Source organism: Anastrepha obliqua, chromosome 1 (genome assembly GCF_027943255.1).
Source record: "Anastrepha obliqua isolate idAnaObli1 chromosome 1, idAnaObli1_1.0, whole genome shotgun sequence".
In the NCBI taxonomy this organism is placed as follows: Eukaryota; Metazoa; Arthropoda; class Insecta; order Diptera; family Tephritidae; genus Anastrepha; species Anastrepha obliqua.
Window position 1 is genome coordinate 55,257,939 of NC_072892.1, and position 24,572 is coordinate 55,282,510.

Here is a 24,572-nt window from a genome sequence, read left to right on the forward strand (position 1 = left end):
TAAATGCAAATTGGTCGCAAAATTGAAGAATGCGGGGGAAAACAAGTTCATATAATGCAAGTAGTTTATGTCTTCTAAGAAAGTGACTTGTCGTGTACTTAGATTATCGCACAGCACGTAAATCCAGCCTATTAACCAGCAACTTGAGTCATTTAGCTGGCGCATATTCGTAGCACTTTGCGACAGCTTATCATGCGCAGCTACTCCAGCAATTGTCACAATCGCAAACTTCTGAACGTACATAAGTAACAAAAAAATAAACAAAGCTACCGATCCGCAAATATAGAGCTGTTAGAAAAAATTTGAGCCTGCTTTTTAAGTACGCAATACGCTTGAGCTGCGATAAAGTACTCGCGTATGTAGGTATGTATGCGGCTGTGCAATTACGCGAACCGGATTCATCGGATTCGTTGTGTTTGCAATTAAAAATATTTGTACAGTACTCGTATTAAGTGAAGAAATTATGTTTGCATATTTACTTGTTGACGTAAGAAGAACCAAATGCACGAGTTGAAGACGAATTACTAAATAAAATAAATAAAATTGATGGGTCTCCAGCTACATTGTATAAAAATTGAACTTCATACCAGGACTTGGCGGGAACAAGCCCCCAATTATGCAGCTATTTTTGGAAACACAACAAAAATGATTACTTGGTGTACAGCAGTTCAAAGTTACACAGATAGGAATGCGTAGACACCCGGATGGAGGAAAAATATTTATTGACAGCTGCGCGTTCTTATCAGCCCGCAGAAAAAGTTCGCTCCGGGTTCATCCGAGCTTAATGAGTATTATTTTAATATTCATGCATTCTTTTAGCAAACCTTTTCAGGGCATTTGAGAAGTACATCATATTTTATATCAACAATTTTTTATTACTTATCAAGTTTTAGCATTCTTTCGCTGAAACGAAAAGCTCTTGCGTAGATGAACTATAAAAATTGTATGCGCAGTTTAAAAGTTGAAATTATATTTCGTATAATAAAACTTTAAAGCCATCATGCACAATATTAAATACGAATGTTGAGAATAATGTCGAGTTTTTTCTAAGAGTATGAGAACATAAAATAATAAAGCAGGTTAGGTTAGGTTAAATGGCTGCCCTAGCTTAGGGCACACTGGGCACAAATTCGTCCGTTGTGATGCCATACAGGGGAGAGGAGAAAGGAGAAGGGAAGGAAAGAAAGAGCCTTTGGATTGGAGGCGATGACGACCATGCGCCGACTGTGGCTGATTTGCGTTCGTAATTAGCCGCAACAAGCTACTGATGAACTTCACCAACTTGGTGGTATTTAGACGCGCTATATCCGCAGTCGTAGCGAGAAAATGAGAGCCCAGGTGTCTAAATCTTTGCCAGACGAGGACAGGACAGCTGAGAAGAAGATGTTGAGATGAATCCACCTCGTCCTCAAGACAGCTTCTACAGAACGGACTTGAGGCAATCCCAAGCCTCACCGCATGAACACCTAACGGACAATGTCCGGTAAGGATACCCACCAAATTCGAGAGCTGGGGCTTTGTTAGCCTTAGGAGTTTCCTCAAGCGTCCCCGATCTACCCGTGGCCAAAAGGATCTCGCGACCTTGCACGTTTGCGCACTAGCCCAGCACTCGCTGAGTTGACGCGAGGCCCATCTTTCCACAAGCAGACCACAGGTTCTTAAGGGAACCCCAATCCCCTCATTTCGCGACGAAACCGTCTCCGAAGTTCCCTGTCTAGCCAGTTCAGCGGCCCAGCAGTTGTCCTCTATGGCGCTGTGACCGAGAACCCAAATGAGCCTGATGTCGAAGTACTCGGATGCAATCGAGAGAGAAGCCAAACATTCCCCGACCAATCTCGAACGCACAAACAACGAGCACAAGGCCCTAATTGCCGCTTGGCTATCAGAGTAAATATTTACTTCCTTAACGGTAATTACCGAGGTAAGCAACCAATCCACTGCTTCCTTAATTGCGGATACCTCCTAATAGTCTAAGAGCTGGCTACATGAAAGTGCCCTCATCAGGTACATGGCTAATTTATATTAAAAATAATAGTATTAGTGTAGACGAATATAAAAATGAATGTCTGCCATTGCAAAACTGGGGCGCAAAGGGGGAATACGCAGTGAAAGGGGTGAATTTTGGGTGGAAAAAAATTCATAACGTACAGGTATTCTATGTACGGGAAAAGTTTGGTTATATATTTGAGAAAGTGTAAAAAAAATTGGCAGACATTTTGCGAGGGGCTAACTCGCCGGCAGACGGCGCTGAAGATTGCAAAAATTAATTTAAAAAAAATCATAAGGTACATGAATTCCAATTATTGTATTTTAAAGTTTAAACACTCCAAAAGCCATTTACAAAATGGCAGACAAAAAAGTGAGGGCTAAGGCCGCGGCAGACGACGTTAAAAAGTGCGCTACACGTCAACATTTTTAGTCACATTCGCAATCGGAATCTGATTCGGACGTGATATCTCCTTCGCTATCGCTATATTCATCTTCATTTGATTCGCTTTCTGCATTAATGTCTTCATCGCCTGTAACAAAGCACAAAGCAAAATGATTTTTAGACATTTAATAGAATGGATTAGTTATATGTTCTATCTTTTATTATAATATATTATCAGTTATCAAAATTGAGTAGCACTTTTTTGTTTTGAAAGAATGGAATTAATTCTTGATTTTGCCAGTTGACGATTAAAAATTTCACGAGTGCCTCTTTGAAAAAGCTGTTTCGGAGTTCTTTATTAAAGTCTGATGGTCTTGATTGTTCAGGTCCAGAAATCACGTACATACGATTACCAGAGGAACCGCTTCGCTGACATCTTTCGTAATCTTTGATAGATGGTGACCAATATCTATCAAAAATTACATGAATTTCACGGGCTGCATTTGATTATTGATTAGTCACCATTTGATTTTTCTTTTTGGAGATACTTCCGAATGTTTTTGGTAAATCCTTGATACAATGTATGAGAAAGAATCCGTCTATTACACAAATGTCAGTGTAGCTTGGGGCTGTACTTTGAACATCTTTTTCCAACGACTTCAACAAAACAGATTTATCTGTTTTATAAATCGATCCATCCATCTGATCATGCTACAGTTAAAAACGCACTTCTTCCCACTCATAGCCATGATGCAAATAAACTCAAAAATATTGAAATACTAGCGAAAACCCGCCCGTTCCGCTGGTCGTCTTTAAAAAAAGAGGTTGTCTGTAAAGTCGGTTTACTGACGATAGTTTAACGTGACAACGTCATAAGAAAATATTGATGGAATGGTTGCAATTTTCAAAACAAAATTTTAATTTTATTTGTTTGATAGATATTTTGTATGGATATAGAGGAGGAGGTAAAAGGAATTGCAATGGAATAGGTCAAGTTACATTTACACAAACGTGAAAAATGACGAAACATTTATCAAATTCATGAAAGATATCTTCAATTTCGATTGTGCATCAGACGTTAATAAGTCAACAACACTAAGGGGCACCATCATCGATTTGCCTTTTTCAAGACACTTTACACTCGAAACACTCCATAAATATCGATAATAATTCTTCTGCACTTAAATATCAAGAATGTGACTAAAAATGTTGATGTGTAGCGCACTTTTTAACGTCGTCTGCCGCGGCCTTAGCCCTCACTTTTTTGTCTGCCATTTTGTAAATGGCTTTTGGAGTGTTTAAACTTTAAAATGTCTGCCAATTTTTTTTACACTTTCTCAAATATATAACCAAACTTTTCCCGTACATAGAATACCTGTACCTTATGAATTTTTTTCCACCCAAAATTCACCCCTTTCACTGCGTATTCCCCCTTTGCGCCCCAGTTTTGCAATGGCAGACATTCATTTTTATATTCGTCTACACTAATATTATTATTTTCAATATAAATTAGCCATGTACCTGATGAGGGCACTTTCATGTAGCCAGCTCTCCGTCTATAAAGCATAACATAAATATTTTTAGGATGAATTTTTTTTTGGTTATGGTTTAGTAGATAATTTCATGGCATTTATTTATTGAATACTCGCTGCGAATAGGAATTACATTTTTCACTCCTTTTTCAAATAAATCTGGCAGCACGGCGTCAATAATTGTATTATTATGCAATAAGTATTGCAATTAATCGATTATTGAGTGATAATTTTTGGAAAAAAAAGTTAAGTAAACTTAGCTCGACAGCACTTGCCGTTCACCTTAACAGCAACTCCTTCTTCATTTCGAAAGAAATAAGGACCGATAATACCCGGCGACTGCTTTAGGACAATTAGGAGGCATTGTTGTGGTGTTAAACGATTCATAAGTCAACATGTGAGTTTGCCATTCCCAACTGTGAAACCGTAGTTATCTATATCAATAGCTCTGATGCAGCTAAAAAACACACTATACTTATGAAGCTCATGTAGTTGATTCAACTATAATAATAATTGACATCCACGTAACTTTCTTTTGTTCTAAAGTTAGAGGTAGAGTGCTTGTGTTTTTGTGATTTTTCTATTGCACGATAGAACAATGAATTTCACAAAAGCTTAACTGACTATTTTTTAAAAACAAAACCCGGAATTATAAGGCCTAATAAGCGGAATGCAATAAAAGCATACGTATATGGAAAGCACGAAGTTGAGGTATGCAGTGATTCCCTTTAAAGCGAGAAATATATTTTTTTTTTTTGATTCTAAAAATTTTAAATTCAAAAATTTTGTTTCGTTCTCAATGATTTTTGTAATTGCGAAATTTTTTTATTTATATTATAGCCTTTTTTATTTTTTTACATATCCCAAAAAGGTTAGTTGCAAAAGTATCTTTTAAAAATTAGTTTCTAAAATCTGTGTTATAACAAAAGGGCAAAACTTTTATTTTATTCCACTTAGCACAAAATAAAAACATATTAAACTTCTGCGGATGACTGATGCCTAGGTAGGTAGATAAACGAGACGGTTGAAGTACCTCACTGCCACTTCCCAAAAAGCTTTAGTGCTTTAGCGCCGTTTTAATATCATTTTGAGACCTCCAACAGGCAGGTACCTACAGCCAACCAGCGTTCTTGATGTACTGGAGAAGCTTGATGGGACTTAGGTTGGCGCATTGCTCCAGGCTGTCGAAGAAAGGATCACCTAAGTGACCTTAATCGTTTAGCTGTCTAACCCAGACATTTCCAGAAAAAGTGCTCAACAGTCTCCTTCTGGGAAAGGTCCCACAGCTTCCGAAATGGAGGTTAAATGGTAAAACTAGCTTTTTCTCGTGTGCGCCGATCGTCAAGTGACCACTAAACACAGCTACGAGTTTGGAAATTGAATGGCGTAGAGTCCCCAAGACTTTCTGACTCCTCCGTCTATTGTACTGGGGCCAAAGGGTTTCCGAAATAGCACATGAAGAAATGGAGCTCCATCTTTTCGGCGCTTTCCTAATAAATAATTTGTGCAGTTCCCCTTTAATAACTGTCAGGGAGTCCTCTTCTTGGCAAGCTAATCAGCAATTTCATTTCCCTCTATGTTCCTATGTCCTGGAACCCAGAACAGAGAAATGTTACCTATACACCGAAGAGATTTTATCTCCTCCTAGCAGTAGTTAAACAGTTTTGATCTGCACGATGGTGCCGTCAGAGCCTTGCACTCAGCGGAACTATCGGAAAAAATGTTAATATCTTACGCGCTCCCACGTTCCCTAAGCATTTTGCATGCCTGCAGGATCGCAAAGACTTCTGCCTGAAAAATACTAGCAGTATTCGGAGTTTTTAAGGAAATTCCCGATTTGATCTAGAAGCCGTCAGAGATTGTACACTCTGATTTATACAAAGGATGAAATTAATTTAACGGACTACTTCTCATACCAAACTGAGTCCAGAAAGTTTTTGTGATTTGAATTACCGCTCTTGTGTCCCCAGCGACATACCGTTCTTTTGGAAGACTGACAACTTATTGAACGAACGGCCAAAGCAAAATTTTTGTTTTTTAATAATAGATCAAGCAATTAAATACTCAAAACAAAAGTAAAAAACATTTTTTCGTTTCCGTTTGACACGCTTTTAAACAAACATCGAAAAAACACCATTTCAAATTAGGCGAGGGCCTTAACATAAAATCATTGCAGGACAGGAGAATAGTTTTGTCTTTGTCTTTCATTTTTGATTTAATCCGGTGGTGCTGTTAACTGTGCAGTGCTTTTTGAGAGAATTTTCTTTAATATTACAAATATTACTAAGTACTATTCACCATTTGTTGCTCAATATTTGAAATTACTCTAGAAATAATCTTTCAATGAAATTTTGGCACCACTTTTTTATTGCTAATTATTAGATAATATACATGGATATTTTTCTATTAAAAATACGTGTTGGACAAAGGAACGTATAAGTTATGGCCAACATCATTGTTACTCTGGCACCATTTAATATTAAAAAGTTTCTTTTAAACTCTCGTCACTTGTAAATGACACTGGATTAACTGAACTTTCGTTTATATATTAGGTATAGGAATTTTCTGAGCAGGATATGGAATTCTTTTTACCTGAAAATATCAATATACCGCTTGCGCTGACGTATAAATATTTCCAAGAATTTTACTTAAAGACAGATGCGGCTAATATTCGAAACATATACATAAATAAAGGGTGATTTTTTAGCATTTTTCTTTTTAAACAGTTTGTTTAAACAGCTGACGCACGTTTCGTGGTTTCACTGTCGAACATCTTTAGTTTGGTCTAAAGTTTAACCATAAATCGTCTTACAAACGAACAACGCTTGCAAATCATTGAATTTTATTACAAAAATGCGTGTTCTGTTAAGAAAATTTATCGCGCGCTTCTTCCATTTTATGGTCAGTTTAATCGACCCACTGAAGCGGCTATTCGAGCTATTGTGACTAAATTTAGAACCAAATTTACATTATTGGACATCAAACCACCAACACGCTTACGTAGAATGCGAACTGAGGAAAATATCGCAGCTGTATCGGCCAGTGTTAATGATGACCATCAATTATCGATTCGTCGCGCGAATTTTGCGAAAGGATTTAGGTGTGAAGCCTTTCAAAATACAGCTGGTGCAAGAATTAAAGCCGAACGACCTACCGCAACGCAGAGTTTTTGGTGAATGGGCTCTTGGAAAGTTGGCCGAAGATGCCCTTTTTTATCGAAAAATTGTGTTCAGCGACGAAGCGCATTTTTGGATCAATGGGTACGTAAATAAGCAGAATTATTGATTTTGGAGTGAAGATCAGCCAGAAGAATTGCAGGTGCTACCAATGTATCCAGAAAAGGTCACAGTTTGGTGCGGTTTATGGGCTGGAGGTATCATTGGACCGTACTTCTTCAAAGATACTGCGAATCGTAACGTAACTGTGAATGGTGAGCGCTGCCGTGAAATGATATACAACTTTTTTTGCCTAAAATGCAAGAGCTTGACTTGCATGACATGTGGTTTCAGCAAGACGGTGCCACATGCCACACAGCACGCGTAACAATGGACGTGTTGAGAGGCGAGTTCGGTGAACATTTTATTTCACATTCGGGACCTGTCAATTGGACACCCAGATCGTGCGATATAACGCTTTTAGATTATTTTTGTGGGGCTATGTTAAAGCTCATGTCCATTCAGACAAGCCTGCTTCAATTAACGCATTGGAAGACAACATTGAAGCATTTATATGTGAGATACCGGCCGAAATATTGGAGAGAGTATGCCAAAATTGGAATAAGCGGATGGACCATTTGAAACGCAGTCGCGGTCAACATTTGCATGAAATAATCTTCAAACATTAAATTATATGGACTGTACTATCGATTTAAATAAAAATTGCATGCATTTTTCTGAATTTTACGTGTGTTTTTTTGAAACACTTTCTTATAGCTCTTAAAAAATCACCCTTTATTATTCCTAAGAGCAAATAAACACTAGCTCGCTTGGCGATGCTCAGTTCGATATTTCCAAAGATCATTCAGAATGTGAACCGCCGCAGTTGTATTTAAATTAATTTTAGTTTTTTCAACATTTCTCTATGATCAGCAACTTCAGATTGAAAATAAAAATTCCTTAAATTGTTAACCTGTGAAAGCTAAGTAACCAATTTTGGCATACTCGTATATAGGTACAGTGGTCCAAATTTATTCGTACACCCCCTGAGTAGTACGTAAAAATTTTAGCTTTGTGAAAAATATTTGCTGTGCAGGCAGACGTAGCAAAATACTGCAAAACATTTATTCCTACACTTTCAACTTATGATATTGTTGCAACAAAAGTAACAGTAAAAATCGTTTGTGTTTTTACTAGAATTGCTGAAGGCGAAATAAGATTTTTTTTTCAAGTTTTTATCGCCGATTTTGTTTCAGTTGCGCGTTTGAAAGTGACAAAATGGGACGAAGTGCGGATTTACCATAAGAAATGCAAAAAATTGTTATTAAATTGTATTTGGAAAACAAGTCTCTGCGCGAAATTGACAAAAAAATGGCAAATCACATTCTACGGAGCAAAGTGTTATTGCTAATTACGTTAATACTGGCAATTGGAAGCTTATCACCACCAAACCGGAAGGCGAAAAATATTCAGTGCACGGGAGGAAAGCAACCTAGAAGCACCAGTCGCGCAAAATCCAAAAATAAATTCCACGATACTATATCGAAATATTCAAGAGTCTTTGCATAACAAAGTAAACCCACAAATAGTCCGAAATTGTCTGCGCTGAGCTGGCTATCATAGCAGAGTGGCACACCGCAAGCCCTACATTTCAGATATTAAAAGAAAGAAGAGATTGGAGTTCGCCAAACGCTATAGGTATAAGGTAGTAGCCCGGTGTGACGGGTTCAAAAAATCGATTTTTTTTTACATTTTTCGGAAGAAAAACATCTCAAAATATACTAAAAAATTTCAGACAAAAATTTTAATTATTTTTAAAGTTATAGTGTAGTGTATATAAAAGCGTGTGACAAGCTCGCAGCAGCTGTTGTCGAAACTTTAAACGCGTTTTTCTCAAAACCATGTCTTCGAAATTTCGGGGAATGACTGACTCTAAACTATTCGACGGATTTGACTAAAAATTTAACCCATTATTCTAGACACCCATATCTAGATCCCGGACCTTTAAAACATTTAATTTTTTAATAATAAACTATTTAATTTAACCATTTTGTTTTTGTTTTTTTATTTTTATGTATATTTTAGGTTCGGGTCCTAAAATAAAGTCTACAGAATAATAACGTATTTGAATATAAATGTTAGACATTAACTGGGGGCTCAACCGCCTTTAAGCCATTTCTATACCTAAATATAAAAGGATAGAAAAAATAAATTCCACGAGACATAAGACGTCCAACAAAGAAAAAAGTTTCTAAAAAATTTAGAAACAAGTGAAGTTACAAGAAACTGGATACCTTACGGAAGCTCCGGTTAGCAAATAAGCATAAAACTCACGACGCTCTCAGAGAACTAAGTAAAGTTACAATGGAGCAACAAATGGCCCAACTAACTGCCCAAATTACTATGCTGAAAGACCAGATGCAGCAACAAATAACAGACTTCACGGGGAGAATAGCTATGCTAGAACAACAATATGCTCCGCAAGAATTAGTTTTATATGATGAAGTAAAACTAAACGTCACTGATCCTAAGGATATCGACCTTGAGCTATTCAAATCTCTACCAAAATTTGACGGAGATAAGAAACAATACCGATCATGGAGATCACAAGTCTGGACCTTCATGGAAGCCATAAAGATCTTCCAGAATCATCCAAAATATTATAGCGCCCTGGGAATAGTGCGAACAAAAATCACAGAACCAGCTGCTAATATCCTACAAACCACAACACCAAATTGAATTATTTCAGATGACTTTGGAAGGTTGTGTGTTTCCCCGAACCAACTCATCTGTTTTTTAAGGACTCCTCTTTGACGTCAAAAATTTGAAACAAATTAATATAAAATTAACTTAAACATTTTTTTTTATATACTTCAAAACACTAATAAAAACATGTAAAAGTTTTAAAACGATCGCATATTATTTTCTTTACACCGGACTACTACCGTAAATGAGCCAAATTCGTTTTAGGATAACGTCATATTCAGTGATGAGTCGAACTTTAATGTTTTCGGAGCAGATGGCTCTCCAAAACTTTGGCGAAAAGAAAATACTGAAGTAAATGAAAAAAATCTTATTCCCACCGTCCAACATGGAGGAGCAAATGGAATAGTTTGGGGGTGCATAGTAGCATCTGGAGTAGGAAAAATAGTTTTTATTGCTGATAAAATGAATAAACATCTGCATTTAAACATTTTGAAGAATAATTAGCATGATAGTGCCGATAAACTTGGACTGAATGCTAGAGGGTTCTTGTTCCAACAAGACAATGCCCCAAAAAATACCAGTCTAACGGTTAGACGGGATAGAAGTGAAACCTTCCGTAAGACAAACTGAGAGAGAATAAGACGAAAGCAGCATTAGGAGCGGGATAATTATAGGTTCATTATAATATTGCTCTAAAGTTCATATTTTATTTTCTTCATTTTATTTTATTCATCCTCAATGTTTTCAATTTCAACAAATGATACGAGTGGTTTATGATAGATAAAATATGATACAAATGCTTTGGTTTCGATGTTGTCAAAAAAAAATACCCAAACGGACCGAAGAAACAGACTTACAAATTTCTTCCATTTTCGTCTACTTGTATTCATATAAAAATTTATGTCTCTTCCCATCAAAGCTAAATGTATTTGTATATTTCTTCTTGTATTTATTCAAGGCCGAAATCCCGGCGGTACTGCAATACCGGGCCAACCCGTGACAGAGGTGGAGCAAGCTCCTAAAACACTCCGCCCATTTCCAAAAATCAGTTTAACATTTGTTGTCCTCCGATGGAGGATCTATCAGATGTTAAGCTGATAAGAACAGATATCACACTACCTAGTCAATAGATTTTAAATAATAAACCTAATAAACCTTTTGAGAATTATACGCTCACAAAAATTATTTATATCAACATATAATATAACGCTTCGTAACTAAATAAGTTTTAGGCCAGCAACGACAGCATGGAGCGGTAGCCGAGCGACTAGCAATGTGAGCTTCCGATCCAAAATCCTTGGTTCGAATCACAAGAAAAAATAAAAGTTATTTTTATTTAGTTCGTCGCTACGTTTATATCAACATATAATATAACGCTTCGTAGCCAAGTTGGTCGCTTTTTTCGTTTCACTTTTCCTCAAATCACTCCCAACGATTCTAAAGAAGTTTTCACTTCAAAAAAAACTAATCTTATCTCGTGCAAGAATGGCTTATTTATCACTGTAAGCAGCTTAAAACTCCACCTCAATCACCGGATCTAAACCCAATTTAGCAGACTGAGAGCTCTTAGAAAGGTGAATCACGAAGCACAAAATGACATCAACAGCGTCATTAAAGGCAGCTTTAAGTGTTGATTGGGAGAAAGTGGCAGCTAATGAAACCAAAGTATTAGTGAAAAGTATGCACCGACATTTGTTAGCAGTTATTAAAGCTTAAGGCGTCTTAACAAAGTACTGAATACCCGTTTTTTTTCATTACTTCTTAAAAAAATATATTTTATATTGCTATGTACGAATAATATTTTTGCATAAAATTGTGCCATATTTCGTTATTACCTTAAGTTCTTTAATTCCAGAAATGAATTTGGAAGTTTTATTTTCTTTAAATATTGAATAAAAATGTTTTTTATTACGAATATATTATTATAAAATGTTGTTCTTTTGTGTAAATCATGCTAAGTATCAGGTGTATCTGTTTATAAATTGTTAGTGTACGAATAAATTGTGTGACCACTGTAAGTACATGTAACACAGCCTGTCAGAAGAAATGGGCTTCACCAGTTCGCTAGAAAAAAATGCCGAAAATGCTTTGCAGTCTTATGCACCTTCCGTTCGTTTACTTACTGCTGTGGTTGCGCCTGAAAGCATCTTGTAAAAAATGTTACCATTTGCAATACTGCTAAATGTCCATGTTAATGTAACATTTTCTGTTAGGCCAGCAAAATTGAGTAAACTGCCTGCCTTCTGTAAGGGAGGTAACACGCTTTGATATGAAAATGATTACATGGGAGTTTGTGTATATAAATGCGACTACAGTTAAGGCTCTTCTAATTATATGTAGACCTCCGCAACTTTACTTTAATACTTGTAATTACAAATATGCAGATAGTTTTTTCAACTTTGCTTTCTTTTCTACTTTCAGCTATGTGAAATTCAAAACCAAACAGAAAAGCATGCGTACAAACGAAAAAGTCATCACCGACACTGTTTATGGCAAAGTGAAGGGTGTTAAATGGCATTCCATATATGGTGGCTCTTATTACAGCTTCGAGGGTATTCCATTTGCTAAGCCACCAATTGGCCACTTGCGATTTAGAGCACCTGAGGAGCCAGAACCTTGGACTGAGGTACGCCGTTGTACGCGCGAACATCCCAAGCCATGTCAACACAATATCATATTGAAGCAAGTGCAGGGGCGTGAGGATTGTTTGTACTTAAATGTCTTCACGAAAACGGTAAGTTTTATATTTTATTGATTTGTACTGATTCCTTACATGGTTTTAAATAAGTTTTTAATAATAAAATTACTATAAACTTTTTAAATCATTTTTTAATAATAAAATTACTAAATTTGCTTTGCAGCTACATCCCCAGAAACTGATGCCGGTTTTGGTTTGGATATATGGCGGTGGTTTTCAAATGGGTGAGGCGTCTCGTGATATGTACAGTCCCGATTACTTTATGATGGAAAATGTTGTGGTCATTACGATCACATACCGATTGGGTCCTTTGGGTAAGTGGTGTTGCTGGTAACTTTTTAGCTTTCAAATTAACTATAATATAATTAGGCTAGGTAGTGCTGGAAGATCGGTAAAAAGATCTCACATAGACCTTCGGGGTCCATTGTGTTACCAGTGTTATGTATTTGGAGTCGAAGGTATTATTTTATGTAATTTTTAATGCACGTCTTCGCGAGCTTTAACAAGCCGTTCAGCCTTGTGTCAGTAATATCCTTCAAGAATCCTGGTGCTAGGCACATTTTCCAAGTTCTATAAAGAGCAGACAGTGGAACTTCAGTAGTTTCTCCAAAGTACACCTTTGTTGCATGTGCTACACGCATCGCTTGGAACTACTCCCATTTTGGCTGAGTGATGTGGGGTGTGACAGTGTCCCATCAGTAGTTCAACCAATATTTGCACTCTTTTCTAGAGAGTGATAAAATAGAGTGTGCAGTTTTCGTATTCCAAGACCTTAACATAATTTTGATAACTTTGTAACTAATGAATGGAAACACTAAATGGTTCACCCACTCTGGTAATTAGATGGGGAGACTTACTATTTGCCCAAATAAGTGAGATCATAATAGATCTCCAGTCCGCATTCTCATGGAGAGTGGCAACCACAGTAACCTACTTAACCGGTCATGGCCCATTTCTAAGTGTAATATTTTTTAAGTTTGATTAATCCACGAGCTAATTTTTGAGAAATGTTTTTATATAATATTAACCCTAATCCCATGTCGTTCCATTTGGCACCTTAATCCCATGTCGATTGGTCATTTGCGTCCGGCGCTTAATTCTACTATGTTAACGGTAAAAAAAAATTAGAAAAAATTCATAAGATACCTTAACTTTAACTTTATATCCGAAGAAATTTTTTAAATATTTTTCCTTTTAATAATATCACTGTGTGACAGTGAAATTATACTTTTATGGAGACTTAGTTCAACTTGTAGGTATAGTAAAACTAAGACAAATGGTATAGGAGAATTTTCCAATACACCCCCAAAATCTCATTTTATGGCCATAAAACCGTTTTTCAGTACGTTGATGTGAAGAATAACTCCTAACTTCGCCAATTTCCATCCGATTTCGAATTTGCTTTTTTAGTTCGAAAGAACAAAAACAATCTTAAAACCCACACAACTCTATTAATTTTAATTCAATTACAGTCAAATATAGCTCATTCGACGCAAAATTAAATTTACTATAATATAACAGTAGGGTACTAAAAAAATCCTCAACATCGGATAATATCGTAAAAATTATGTCAAAGTTGAAAAAATAGAGAAAAAATAAAAAATTCCAAATACTTCCCTCTACAGTCTCGTCAGTTGTCATTTCAGAAAATCTGTCAACACACTGTCAAAAAGGCTTGTTTTTGTTCTTTCGAACTAAAAAAGCAAATTCGAAATCGGATGGAAATTGGCGAAGTTAGGAGTTATTCTTCACATCAACCTACTGAAAAACGGTTTTATGGCCATAAAATGAGATTTTGGGGGTGTATTGCAAATCTGTCCAATACCATTTTGTTTAGTTTTTCTATAGCCACAAGTTGTGCTAGGTCTCCATAAAAGTATATTTAATTTTTTTTTCTCCCACAGTGTATTTTATTAAAAACAAATGGTATGATAGTGCAATAGTTTCATAAAAAATTCATGATTTCTCAACGAATTGGCCGGAGATGAATGACCCACCTTTGTGGTATTAATAAAATATATTAGGATCTATTCAAAAAGTGTCCTGAATTTATCAGTAATAGTTGATATAAAATTAGGAATCCTGATGTTAGTTGTATCTCTTCTCAAAAATGATTTCCCTTAAATGTTGTAGTGCGCTCTCATAATATTTCCACTAATTTTTTCGCCTATCTAAATGGAAATGGAGTGGACTGTTCCACGGAAATCAAAGAAAACGATTAACAAAACTTTGATTTTAGATCGACTTTGTTGAAGATTTTGCAAATTCTGACGCGCTCGTTTTGTGTATCATAAAGTGCTGACAAAATCTAAAGGCTTTGTGTTATGGACGTTGAGACAAACATACAGTCAGCGTCAAAAACTAGCACACAGCCATACTCCGGCCTATTGATAAGTATTAGGCTATTATTAAATACAAATTAAAAATATGTGAAAGTTTAATAAAAATTGCAGAAACAATGCTTTGTAGGTAGGTAGGCGAAATAGTTGAAGTACCACACTGACACTCCCCACACCATTAGGAGACCTCCAACAGGCAGACATCTACAGCTAGCCAGAGCTGTTGCTGTAATGGAGAATATTGATGGTATTGAGGTTAGCGCACTGCCCCAGACTGTCGAAGAAAGGAGCACCCAGTGGCCTTAATCGTTTAGCTGCCAAACCCAGACATTTACAGAGAAAGTGCTCAACTGTCTCCTTCTCGGAAATCATCTGCAAGGACGGTTATATGATAAAACTAGCTTTTTGGCGTATGTGCCGACCGTCGAATGGCCACTACGAGTTTGAACTTTCTGAGTCCTCCACCTATTGTACTGTGGCGAAAGGGTTTACGAAATAGCACATGAAGAAATGGAGCGCCACCTTTTCTGCGCTTTCCTGAGAGATAATTTGTGGAATTTCCCTTAAAACAACAGTCAGAGAGATACCGATGACCAACCAGGAGGTCTCTGAAACCAATTCAGTCCCCTTCCTGGCAAGCTCATTAGCAATTTAATTTTCCTCTATGTTCTTATGTCCTGGAACCCAGATCAGAGAAATGTCACCTGCATACCCAAGAGATTTGAGCTCTGTCTTACGGGAGTTGACTAGTTTGGATCTGCACCATGGCATCGTCAGAGCCTTCATCGCGGCTTGACTATCGGAAAAAAGTTAATATCTTCTTCGATCCCACGTTTCCTAAGCATTTGCATGCATGCAGGATCGCAAATATGATACTTCTGCCTGAGAAACAGTAGAAATTTTAAGGAAATAGAGACAATGCTTAGTAAACGTAATCAAAATTTACACGCGATGTTATCGAATACTTTCTTTTCCATTACTATTTTAAAAGAAAATTAATTATCTTTTATTTAAGTGAAAAACAGAAGGTGTGATTTCTTTTATTTTTGGTATACAGAGCGTTAGTATGAGAAAAAAACTGCTTCAAAACTGTTGCTAACCACAACAGGTTTCTAACCCAGTCCCTTTTGAATAAGTTCACGCAAAAACTCAATATAATTTAGTATGATATTATAATTAAGATATTTTCCATACTCTTCTGATCCGTGCTGGCAGTAGTGTAGTCCTAATCGAAAGGAGTATTGTGCTATGCGTTTTAGAAAAGGCTCCATCCCAACTTTTTTCCGAGTAATAGAAATTTTTGCAAGTAATGATTTAACCTCATCTTCGACGCCGCACACTGGGGATTTTGCGGAAAAAAGTCAAATTTGCAACATACCACTTACGCAATGTTTAATGGTATTTCTAAATTCTAGAATAGAACCAACAATAAAATCAAAAAGAATTACTAAACTCCGACTTACAGTTTTTTTTTTATAGATATGTCAAAAGTATAATTTTTTTATAGTATTGAACTGACTAAGAAAAAACTTCAAAGCCCAAGGTGGTTTTTTTTCTTTTTGCTTGAGCCGACTTCCAATTTTTTATTTTTCAGAAACTAGTATCAACGTGTTGCTTAATAACGTCTCTTTCAGTTTTAATCAATTGCAGGTGCCACCAGGCGCCACTGATTATTTTTTGGCAATGATAATAACTAAACGCTTTCTAGTGTGTGCATAATGATAACGAAACACTTTTAATTTTGTTTTGACATTTTGAGGGTAATTCAGAATTATGAACTTACATGTATCCTGTGCGTAAATATTTATTTATGAATTTAAAAAAAAAAATTTTTTTTTAATTTTTTTAAAAAATAGTTTTTAGACATTTTCTTTTCATACACAAACATATACAAGTTCGTTAGTAGTAAAAATGTAAATATTTTTTGGGATGTATACTTTTTTCCGCATCTCTGTACAAAAATCCCCAGTGTGCGCCGTATTACCAGAACAGAAATGTTATAGCTCTTAGTTATAGCTCTGCTATTGCATTCGATGTTTTTCTTATTGGGTTTGGCCGGCTGCTCTGACTTCCACAGTGGTCGAAGTGGTGCTGAAGAATGGAAAGAATTTTTTCTTTTTTTACCCACATTTTTGAATGCAGTAATATTCAGCTGGATTCACTAAACTCAAAATTGTTAATGAACTTCTTCTCATGCTTAATACCACCTTTAACTTGCCGGATAGAACAATCCAATGCAATGTATACATAGCGACATATGATAAACTGAAAGCATCTACCGATAGATGATCACCTCTTTTTATTTTTTACTTCCCAGCCAATAAAAATTTTTACAATTTTTTGCCACACCAACAATTATCCAAATCTATTCTTCCACTTTCTCCACACTTTAGGTTTCCTCACACTCGAAGACCCTCAATTGGATGTTCCCGGTAATGCTGGCCTCAAGGACCAAGTGATGGCCCTGCGATGGGTAAAGCGAAATTGTCATTTCTTTGGTGGCGATCCTGACAATATAACCGTATTTGGCGAGAGTGCGGGCGCTGCTTCAACGCACTATATGCTGCTAACTGAACAAACGCGTGGACTCTTTCACAAATGTGTACTCATGTCCGGCACTGCTTTAGCTCCTTGGGCCAACGTACCACAACACAATTGGGCCTACCGCCTGGCTAAAGCCACTGGTTATCGCGGCGAAAATGTTGATGGCAAAGTTTTGGAACACTTACAACACTGCAAGGCTAGCGCCATGATGAAAGTCAGTGAAGACCTACTCACCACAGACGAGCGTCACCAACGCATGATGTTCGGTTTTGGACCGTCAGTGGAGCCATATAAAAGCAAACATTGCGTCATACCATGCCCGCCTGTGGAAATGATGCGCAACGCTTGGGGTAATGCGATACCAATGCTCATTGGTGGCAACAGCTCAGAGGGATTGCTAATATTTACTGAGGCTCGTAAATATCCGGAGTTAATGAGCAAATTGAGTGATGATGCGTCATATTTGGTGCCGGACGATGCTTGTGTGAGTGCAGATAAGCGAAAGGAATACGGAGAGCGGCTGTTGCGACTATATTTTGGCGATAGTCAACCGAGTTGGGAGACGGTACTGCAATATGCGGATGTGAGTATACGTATGTGTATGTGTATATGCAAATATTTTGTTTTGGTAAAATGTCTTAGTAAATTCGTTGGTTAACTGCTGAACTGATTAATTCGTTCGGATGACTGAATTAACTAATTTTCAGTAATTTGATTAGTAAATGAAAGCTCCCTGCATCCAACCATTAGTACCTTGATTTTCTCTGGCATGATTGAAGTCTTAAAAAATTAGTATGCTTGTATGTTCGCAAATAACTATGCACAGAATGCTTCAATTTGCACAGAGCCTTTTGTATTCTGAAGTTAGCATCTCCTGCAAAGCGTTTTCACTTACATTTTACAAACTGGTTGGTTTGGTTTATTAACCCTTTACGAATTAGGAAAGCAGTGAATTGGGAAAGCAGTGAAAAAAAAGATTTGTTTCACGGTAGAAATAGTTTTGTTTAGTTTTTATAAGTTTTGTTTAGTTTTCATAAGCCAGTAGACTCGGAGCACCCTATAACGACTATTGCAGAAGCTGGAAAGACATTGAAGAAGAAGAGCCTATAGAACACTTTCTATGCGGGTGCATGGCTCTGGATAGAAGAAGGTTCAATATTTTAGGAAAAAGTTCCCTGAATAACTTGGCTGTAAGTAGCCAATATAAAAATAACAAGCCGTGTTGGATATATTAAAGTCATAGGTTGGTTCAATGAGGACAGTGTAGAGTAGTTGAAAGCAGTTGAAAACCGCATAAATTATTATCCGACGAGAAAGATGAAAAGATTTTTATTTTATCAAAAAGTATTTAAATTTTACTCTGTTGTCGTTTTTTGATATGAATCACACGCAATGCAACTTTGTTTTTTCACTCACTTGCGTAAAAGGGAGGTTATTTCGAAGTGTCACAAAATCATAGAACATTTTTTGGGGTTTTTTTTTTTTTTGTTACTAAATATATATTCGATGGATTAATCTAGTTTGAATTATTTTATAATACTTAATTTGAAAATAAAATTGAATCAAAACTGCAATACCATATTACGATAAAGGATTAGGAGACTTATAGAAGAATTTTCATAGAAACATTTTTGTAGTACATTTTAATCCACTATATCCTATCCCTCTGAAAAATATTTAAGAAGATTTTGTTCTCTTGTGCGGTAATAAGAAATTTTAGTTTCAGTTATTACTAAGTTTCTTTCTTTTAGCCTAAAAGCCAAAAGTTCAGAAGCAAACTTTGATAGCCCCAAATCTCTGATAAGCTAGTTTAAATCATCTTGGTTAAATGGCCTTGGCGTTTCCAGGCCACATTCAAAGTCACTATCCCTACAGAAATCATTCGCCTTTAAATGCATAGACTCCTCCTGTGATGGAACAGCTTAAGGTTCAGATAATATCTTAGCGCTTTAAACCCTTCTACGAGGTGTGCTCAAAAAGTATCGCGAATTTTGAATTTTCGCATGTTACGTATATTATATTTGAATTTCGTTTTTTTTGTGGCGATATGTTGGTACTCATGTCTCTCACTCATGTCGACGAATTCGGCCATTTTGAATGTTTAGCTAATTGTTGACAGCTGCTTTGCTTGCACGTGTTTCGGCTCGTCTCCGATTTTTACGTATTCAAAAAGATGGATCAAAGAACCTGTATCAAATTTTGTGTGAAAATCGAAATTAAGTGCGCGGTTGCATCCGAATGTTGACTGTGTCTTACGGAGAAGCAACGTTTATGGGCGGTACAAAATGTTCTCAGAAGACTGAGAAGATATGAACGATGAAAAGCATGTCGGATACCCGAGCACTTCAAAAACAGACAAAAAAATTTACGAAGTGAACAATATGGTATGGTTTCTGAGAACCTCGACATATCGATTGGTTCGTGCCATTCGTGTTTTTTTAATAATTGGCCATGAGACGGGTCGCCGCAAAATTCGTACCAAAACTGCTCAATTTCGACCAAAAGCAGCATCACATGAACATTGCTAATGAGATAGTGGACTCTCTTCGCGACGACCCAAATTTGCTCCAGAGGGTCATAACTTGTTACGAATCGTGGGCTTATGGTTATGACGTGGAAACCAAAGCTCGATCATCAAGTTCGGTCGAATGTAAAAGTTTTGCTTACCGTTTTCTTCGATTGCAGGGGCGTTGAGCACCATGAGCTCTTGCCACAGGGTACAACGTTAAATAAGGAATGTAACCTGTAAGTAATGCGCAATTTGCACGAAGCAATCCGCCAGAAATGCCCGGATTGTGGAAGAACAAAAATTGGCTCTTGCATCACGATAACGCCCGTGCTCACACAACGTTGCTTGTGTACGACTTTTTGGCCAAAAACAACACGCTAATGATGCCACGGCCACCGTACTCCCCAGATCTGGCCCCCCGTGACTCTTTCTTGTTCCCGAAACTGAAGACGCCCATAAAAGGACGGCGTCACGCTACGATTGACGAGATAAAGACGGCATCGAAGGAGGAGCGGAACAAGATAAGAAAAAATGATTTTTGAAGTACTTCGAAGATTAGAAAAAACGTTGACACAAGTGCATAATATCTCATAGGGATTATGTACTTTGAAAGGGACAAAATAGATATTAATGAATAAATAAATAATTTTTGAAAAAAAAAACACAAAATTCGCGATACTTTTTGAACACACCTCGTATATGACGACCATATGCAAGGATATTTCCATTTGTCTCGTTTTTTCCGGCTAATGCCAGTTATGTTAACCAAACAAAAATAACAGTCGTCGTGGCGATTCACGGGGGCCTTCCAGATCATAGCAATTTCGTACCTAAATCCAATACTTTTCTTATTTGTCCACAATTTGCATGCCTTTGAGGAATCCAAGGCTTATTTTTCATTTCGATCAGATGACCAAAGTAATTTTTGTAAGCCTCAATTACGAACGGTGTCACATTTAATCGGTATTCTTTAAACATATACTCTCCGCAAATGGAACAAAATTGGTTTGGATTATTCACACAAACTCGTCTTGACGATGCCATGTCAAAATATACTAAAAACCCTTTTTTTATAATTTTTCAGTATACGAGCCATAAAAAACAACGAATTGTTAACGAAAACTGTACCTCGTAAACAGGAGCTGTCACAAATTAATTGAGCGTCTATTTAGAATCAGCGACGTCAAATTCGTAAGCATCAAGTGATAAAACTTAATCATCAGACAAAAGTTGCAATTTCATCAATTTCTTTGATCAGTGTAATAAATGCTGCCCTAATCTATGCTCCCCTTCCTATATCAATACATTCATATTCTAAGCTATTGTCTGCGGAATTCCTTTTGCAAAATCCTATGATCCTGCCATTTGACTGCCTGACGGCGGTTGAATTTGCTATTTTTCGTACAATTTATTTCATTTCCCATGCAATTTGAAAATTCAAGGTATTTATGCAAATTTCCAGACGCTTGAAAATAAACAACATAAACACCATATAATTCTCATATACAGGTATATTTTGTTTCTGCTCCCTCTACCAGAATCCGTTGCCTCATCACGTGGCGTTTTACCAATTGAATATACAAGAAGTGGAGCTCTGAGACCCCAGAAAAAAATTCTGACGTAAATATTCAAATTGCCGATATTATATTTTTGTTTCCCCTAACCAAGAATCCATTGCCGCAACCTTGCTATTTTAGAAACACTTTGATTTTGTTATACAGTGTAGGAATAATGACAGTCGATAGAAATAATGATAGGCTTCAATTGAAGCCTAACACTTTTTTCTTACATCAGAAGTTTAGTGCAACAGTGAAGAATTTTTAATTTTTTGCTAAAAAGCTGCTCACGTAAAATGATCCACGTAGTCGAACGACAAAGAACAACAATTGAGAACGGCGACGAATTGACATTTCACCGTCTTCTTGAACACTTCGCTTTATAAACTTCGCGAACAGATTTATTTGTTTTTTCAAAGTAAGTTTCCACAATTTCGAAGCTTTGTTTTGGCGATTCATGATGACTTGATAAACCTTACTCAATAGTTTGCTGTTCTCAGTTGTCAAACCATAGTTATCAATATCGATGCAGCTAAAAAAACCCCTTACTTCTAAATAAATCAAATTTTTTGAATAACTCCTTGCAATCAGTAGAATTTGTATAATTGCTCCATAAGTGTATGAATTTCAGTGAAATACCAACGAATCACTTCACTTACTTAGTTAAATATTGTTGAAATATCCACATGTCGATCTTTTTGTATTCATTTCATATGCTTATATTGCTTGTGCATTGCAAAATTTCCACTTCATTACAGCTCTTCGGCTACAAATACTTCTGGCATGGCATTCAGCGAACGCTGCTCTCACGTCTAGAATATGCAAATGCGCCCACTTACCTTTATCGCTTCGATTTCGATTCGAAACACTTCAATTTTATGCGCATCATCACCTGTGGTCGCAATGTACGCGGCACCTGTCACGCCGATGATCTCTCCTACTTATTCTACAATGCGGGCGCCAAGAAGTTGAAACAGCGCAGCGCCGAATTTCGCACCATACGTCGGTTGACCACAATGCTGGTGCGTTTTGCTGAATGCGGTAATCCCAATATACCCATGAATGAAGGGCATGACCATAGTTACCATTATCACCATCACCATCGGCAGCCGCACCACGAACAACAACAACAAGTTCCTTTAAACAATACAAATGGCAAAAGCAATGGCGTACAAAATGGGCAAGAGAAGGGCAATGCGGAAGAGGAGTTAGAGCATAACCAACAGCATAGCCGAGAGAGTAGTTATGATGATAGTGTCAGAGATGGGGTGGAATTGGCGCTAGAGGTGAATGCAACACTGGCGGAACACGAAATGCCACCACAGCAACCATGGCTGCCAGTTTCACGCAACACAGAAGTATTCAAATGTTTGAATATATCCGATGAATTGGAGGTGATCGATCTGCCAGAAGCAGAAAAGTTGCGTTTTTGGGATGAAGTGTATACAGATAGAACATTACTCTATTGAGTGCACATATATGTGTACATGCATACACTCATACCTATGGTTCAATTCTTGGTAAGTCTGCTCGTTTGTTAGTTGCGTAATTGATTGCGGTAAGAGGGTCGATGAGTCGGTGCAACGCAAAGCGCAGTGTAATTAAGGTAAAGTGTCTACGTGAATGATGTGAAGTGATAGAAAGTGCAAATTACACAGGTGATATTGGGCGAAAAAAATTTTAAAAGTGAGTCGCACAAACTTATATCTTTTAATGCTAACTCGGAAAAGTTTATAATGCATCAAATGTTGTAGATATTTGGTTACTTAGTTGCTAAAGTCATTGGAGCTTATTGTACAATTATTGTACACTCTAATTGAAAACAAATATATTTATAAATATGTACCTATGTGCTTACAAGGTGGCGCAAAATTAATTATCATATAGGAAAATTTATAATTTTCAATCGTATTTGACACCCATGACAAACAGACAAGCAATAGAGCGCGTAAAGGTCAAAATTAAGATTTCCATTAATCAAAATATATATATTTTTTTGCATTTAGTAAGTAAGTTATTCAAAAACAAAATGGATGATTAATTTTGCGCCACCCTGTATATAATTTTGCTCTGGGGGATATTGCAATTTTGCGCACACGCAGCCAGTGAAAGCATGTTAAGTAATTTTTAAGCCATAAATATTTGATTCTATAAAGAAAATTTTATATAAAATATAAATGTAAGAATTTTTTATTTAATAAAAATGGAAAATAAGAACTGTGTTACTTTTCTTCTGGAACAAATGGTATGTAATTCTATTTAAAACGTTCTTCTCCTTAGTTAATAGTTTTTCTGTTTTTTCCTTGTTCACTCCGCTCGGTAGCATAAGGCCTTAACAAGACTCTTCCGCCATACACGATTCTGGGCTGTGTCTTTGCGCCCTCCCATATGATGTCTGCAACTGCTACTTCGCGCAACATCGACCTTCTCCAAGTATTTTTTGACCGAACGCGACCTCTGCTGCCTTGCGGGTTCCAGTCCAGTGTCATTCTCGTGATGCTATCTGGTGGTTTTCTAAGCGTGTGACTTACCCATCGCCACTTTCTGCATTTGCGATAGGATGGATTCCTCTTTCGTTGATCTCCTCAGCGTCTCGGTGCTGATGGTGTTCGGTCAGACTACAAACGAAGCAAAGGCATTTGTTGACGAAAAATTGTATCCTCGGTGTGATAATGTTGGAGACCAGCCATGTTTCACTTGACCTTCACCTGAATAAGCTGAATATTCGCAGTTTAGAGCATTTGGATATTTGCGATTTCCGTCATTCGGTATGCATTCGCCCGAACGCTGTCCTTGCTTTGTTTAGCCTGAAGTTGGCATCTTCATCTGCTCCGCTGTCTGCCGTGATAGCGAAGTCGAGGTAGCACAAGCTTTCGACAAATCCGACCGAACACCCGTCAAACATTATAGGTCTTGCTTTATTGTTGTTGACTCTCATAGACTTCGCCTTGGCTATGTTGACCTCAAATCCGACAGTGCGGGCCAGCGTGACTAATCTATCCACCTTCGCTTGCAGGTCAGTGAGTTTGTGAGTGAGGAGACAGATGTCATCGGCAAAGTCCAGGTCCTTAAGATGTCTGGTGAAAGTCCATACAATGCCTCCTTTGTGTAGAGTCAATTGGCTTATAATGCCGTCTGGGACGACTTGAAACTGTAGGTCCC

At 37.1% G+C, this 24,572-nt stretch overlaps 1 protein-coding gene and 1 non-coding gene across 2 annotated transcripts in view; one reads left to right on the plus strand and one right to left on the minus strand.

Annotated features, from left to right (window-relative positions):
- The window catches only part of LOC129247337 (esterase B1), a 60,713-nt gene extending 37,125 nt beyond the window's left edge, over window positions 1–23,588 (plus strand). Inside the window, exons 2-5 of the mRNA XM_054886445.1 lie at window positions 12,186–12,498; window positions 12,626–12,776; window positions 17,195–17,928; window positions 22,169–23,588. Coding sequence (XP_054742420.1) covers window positions 12,186–12,498; window positions 12,626–12,776; window positions 17,195–17,928; window positions 22,169–22,879 — 1,909 coding nt within the window. The 3' untranslated portion in view covers window positions 22,880–23,588. The remainder of the gene's footprint in view (window positions 1–12,185; window positions 12,499–12,625; window positions 12,777–17,194; window positions 17,929–22,168) is intronic.
- LOC129236647 (U2 spliceosomal RNA) lies at window positions 10,714–10,906 on the minus strand. The gene has a single exon (XR_008581700.1). It is a non-coding gene; the product is annotated as a U2 spliceosomal RNA (small nuclear RNA).
- Window positions 23,589–24,572: the final 984 nt, after the last annotated feature.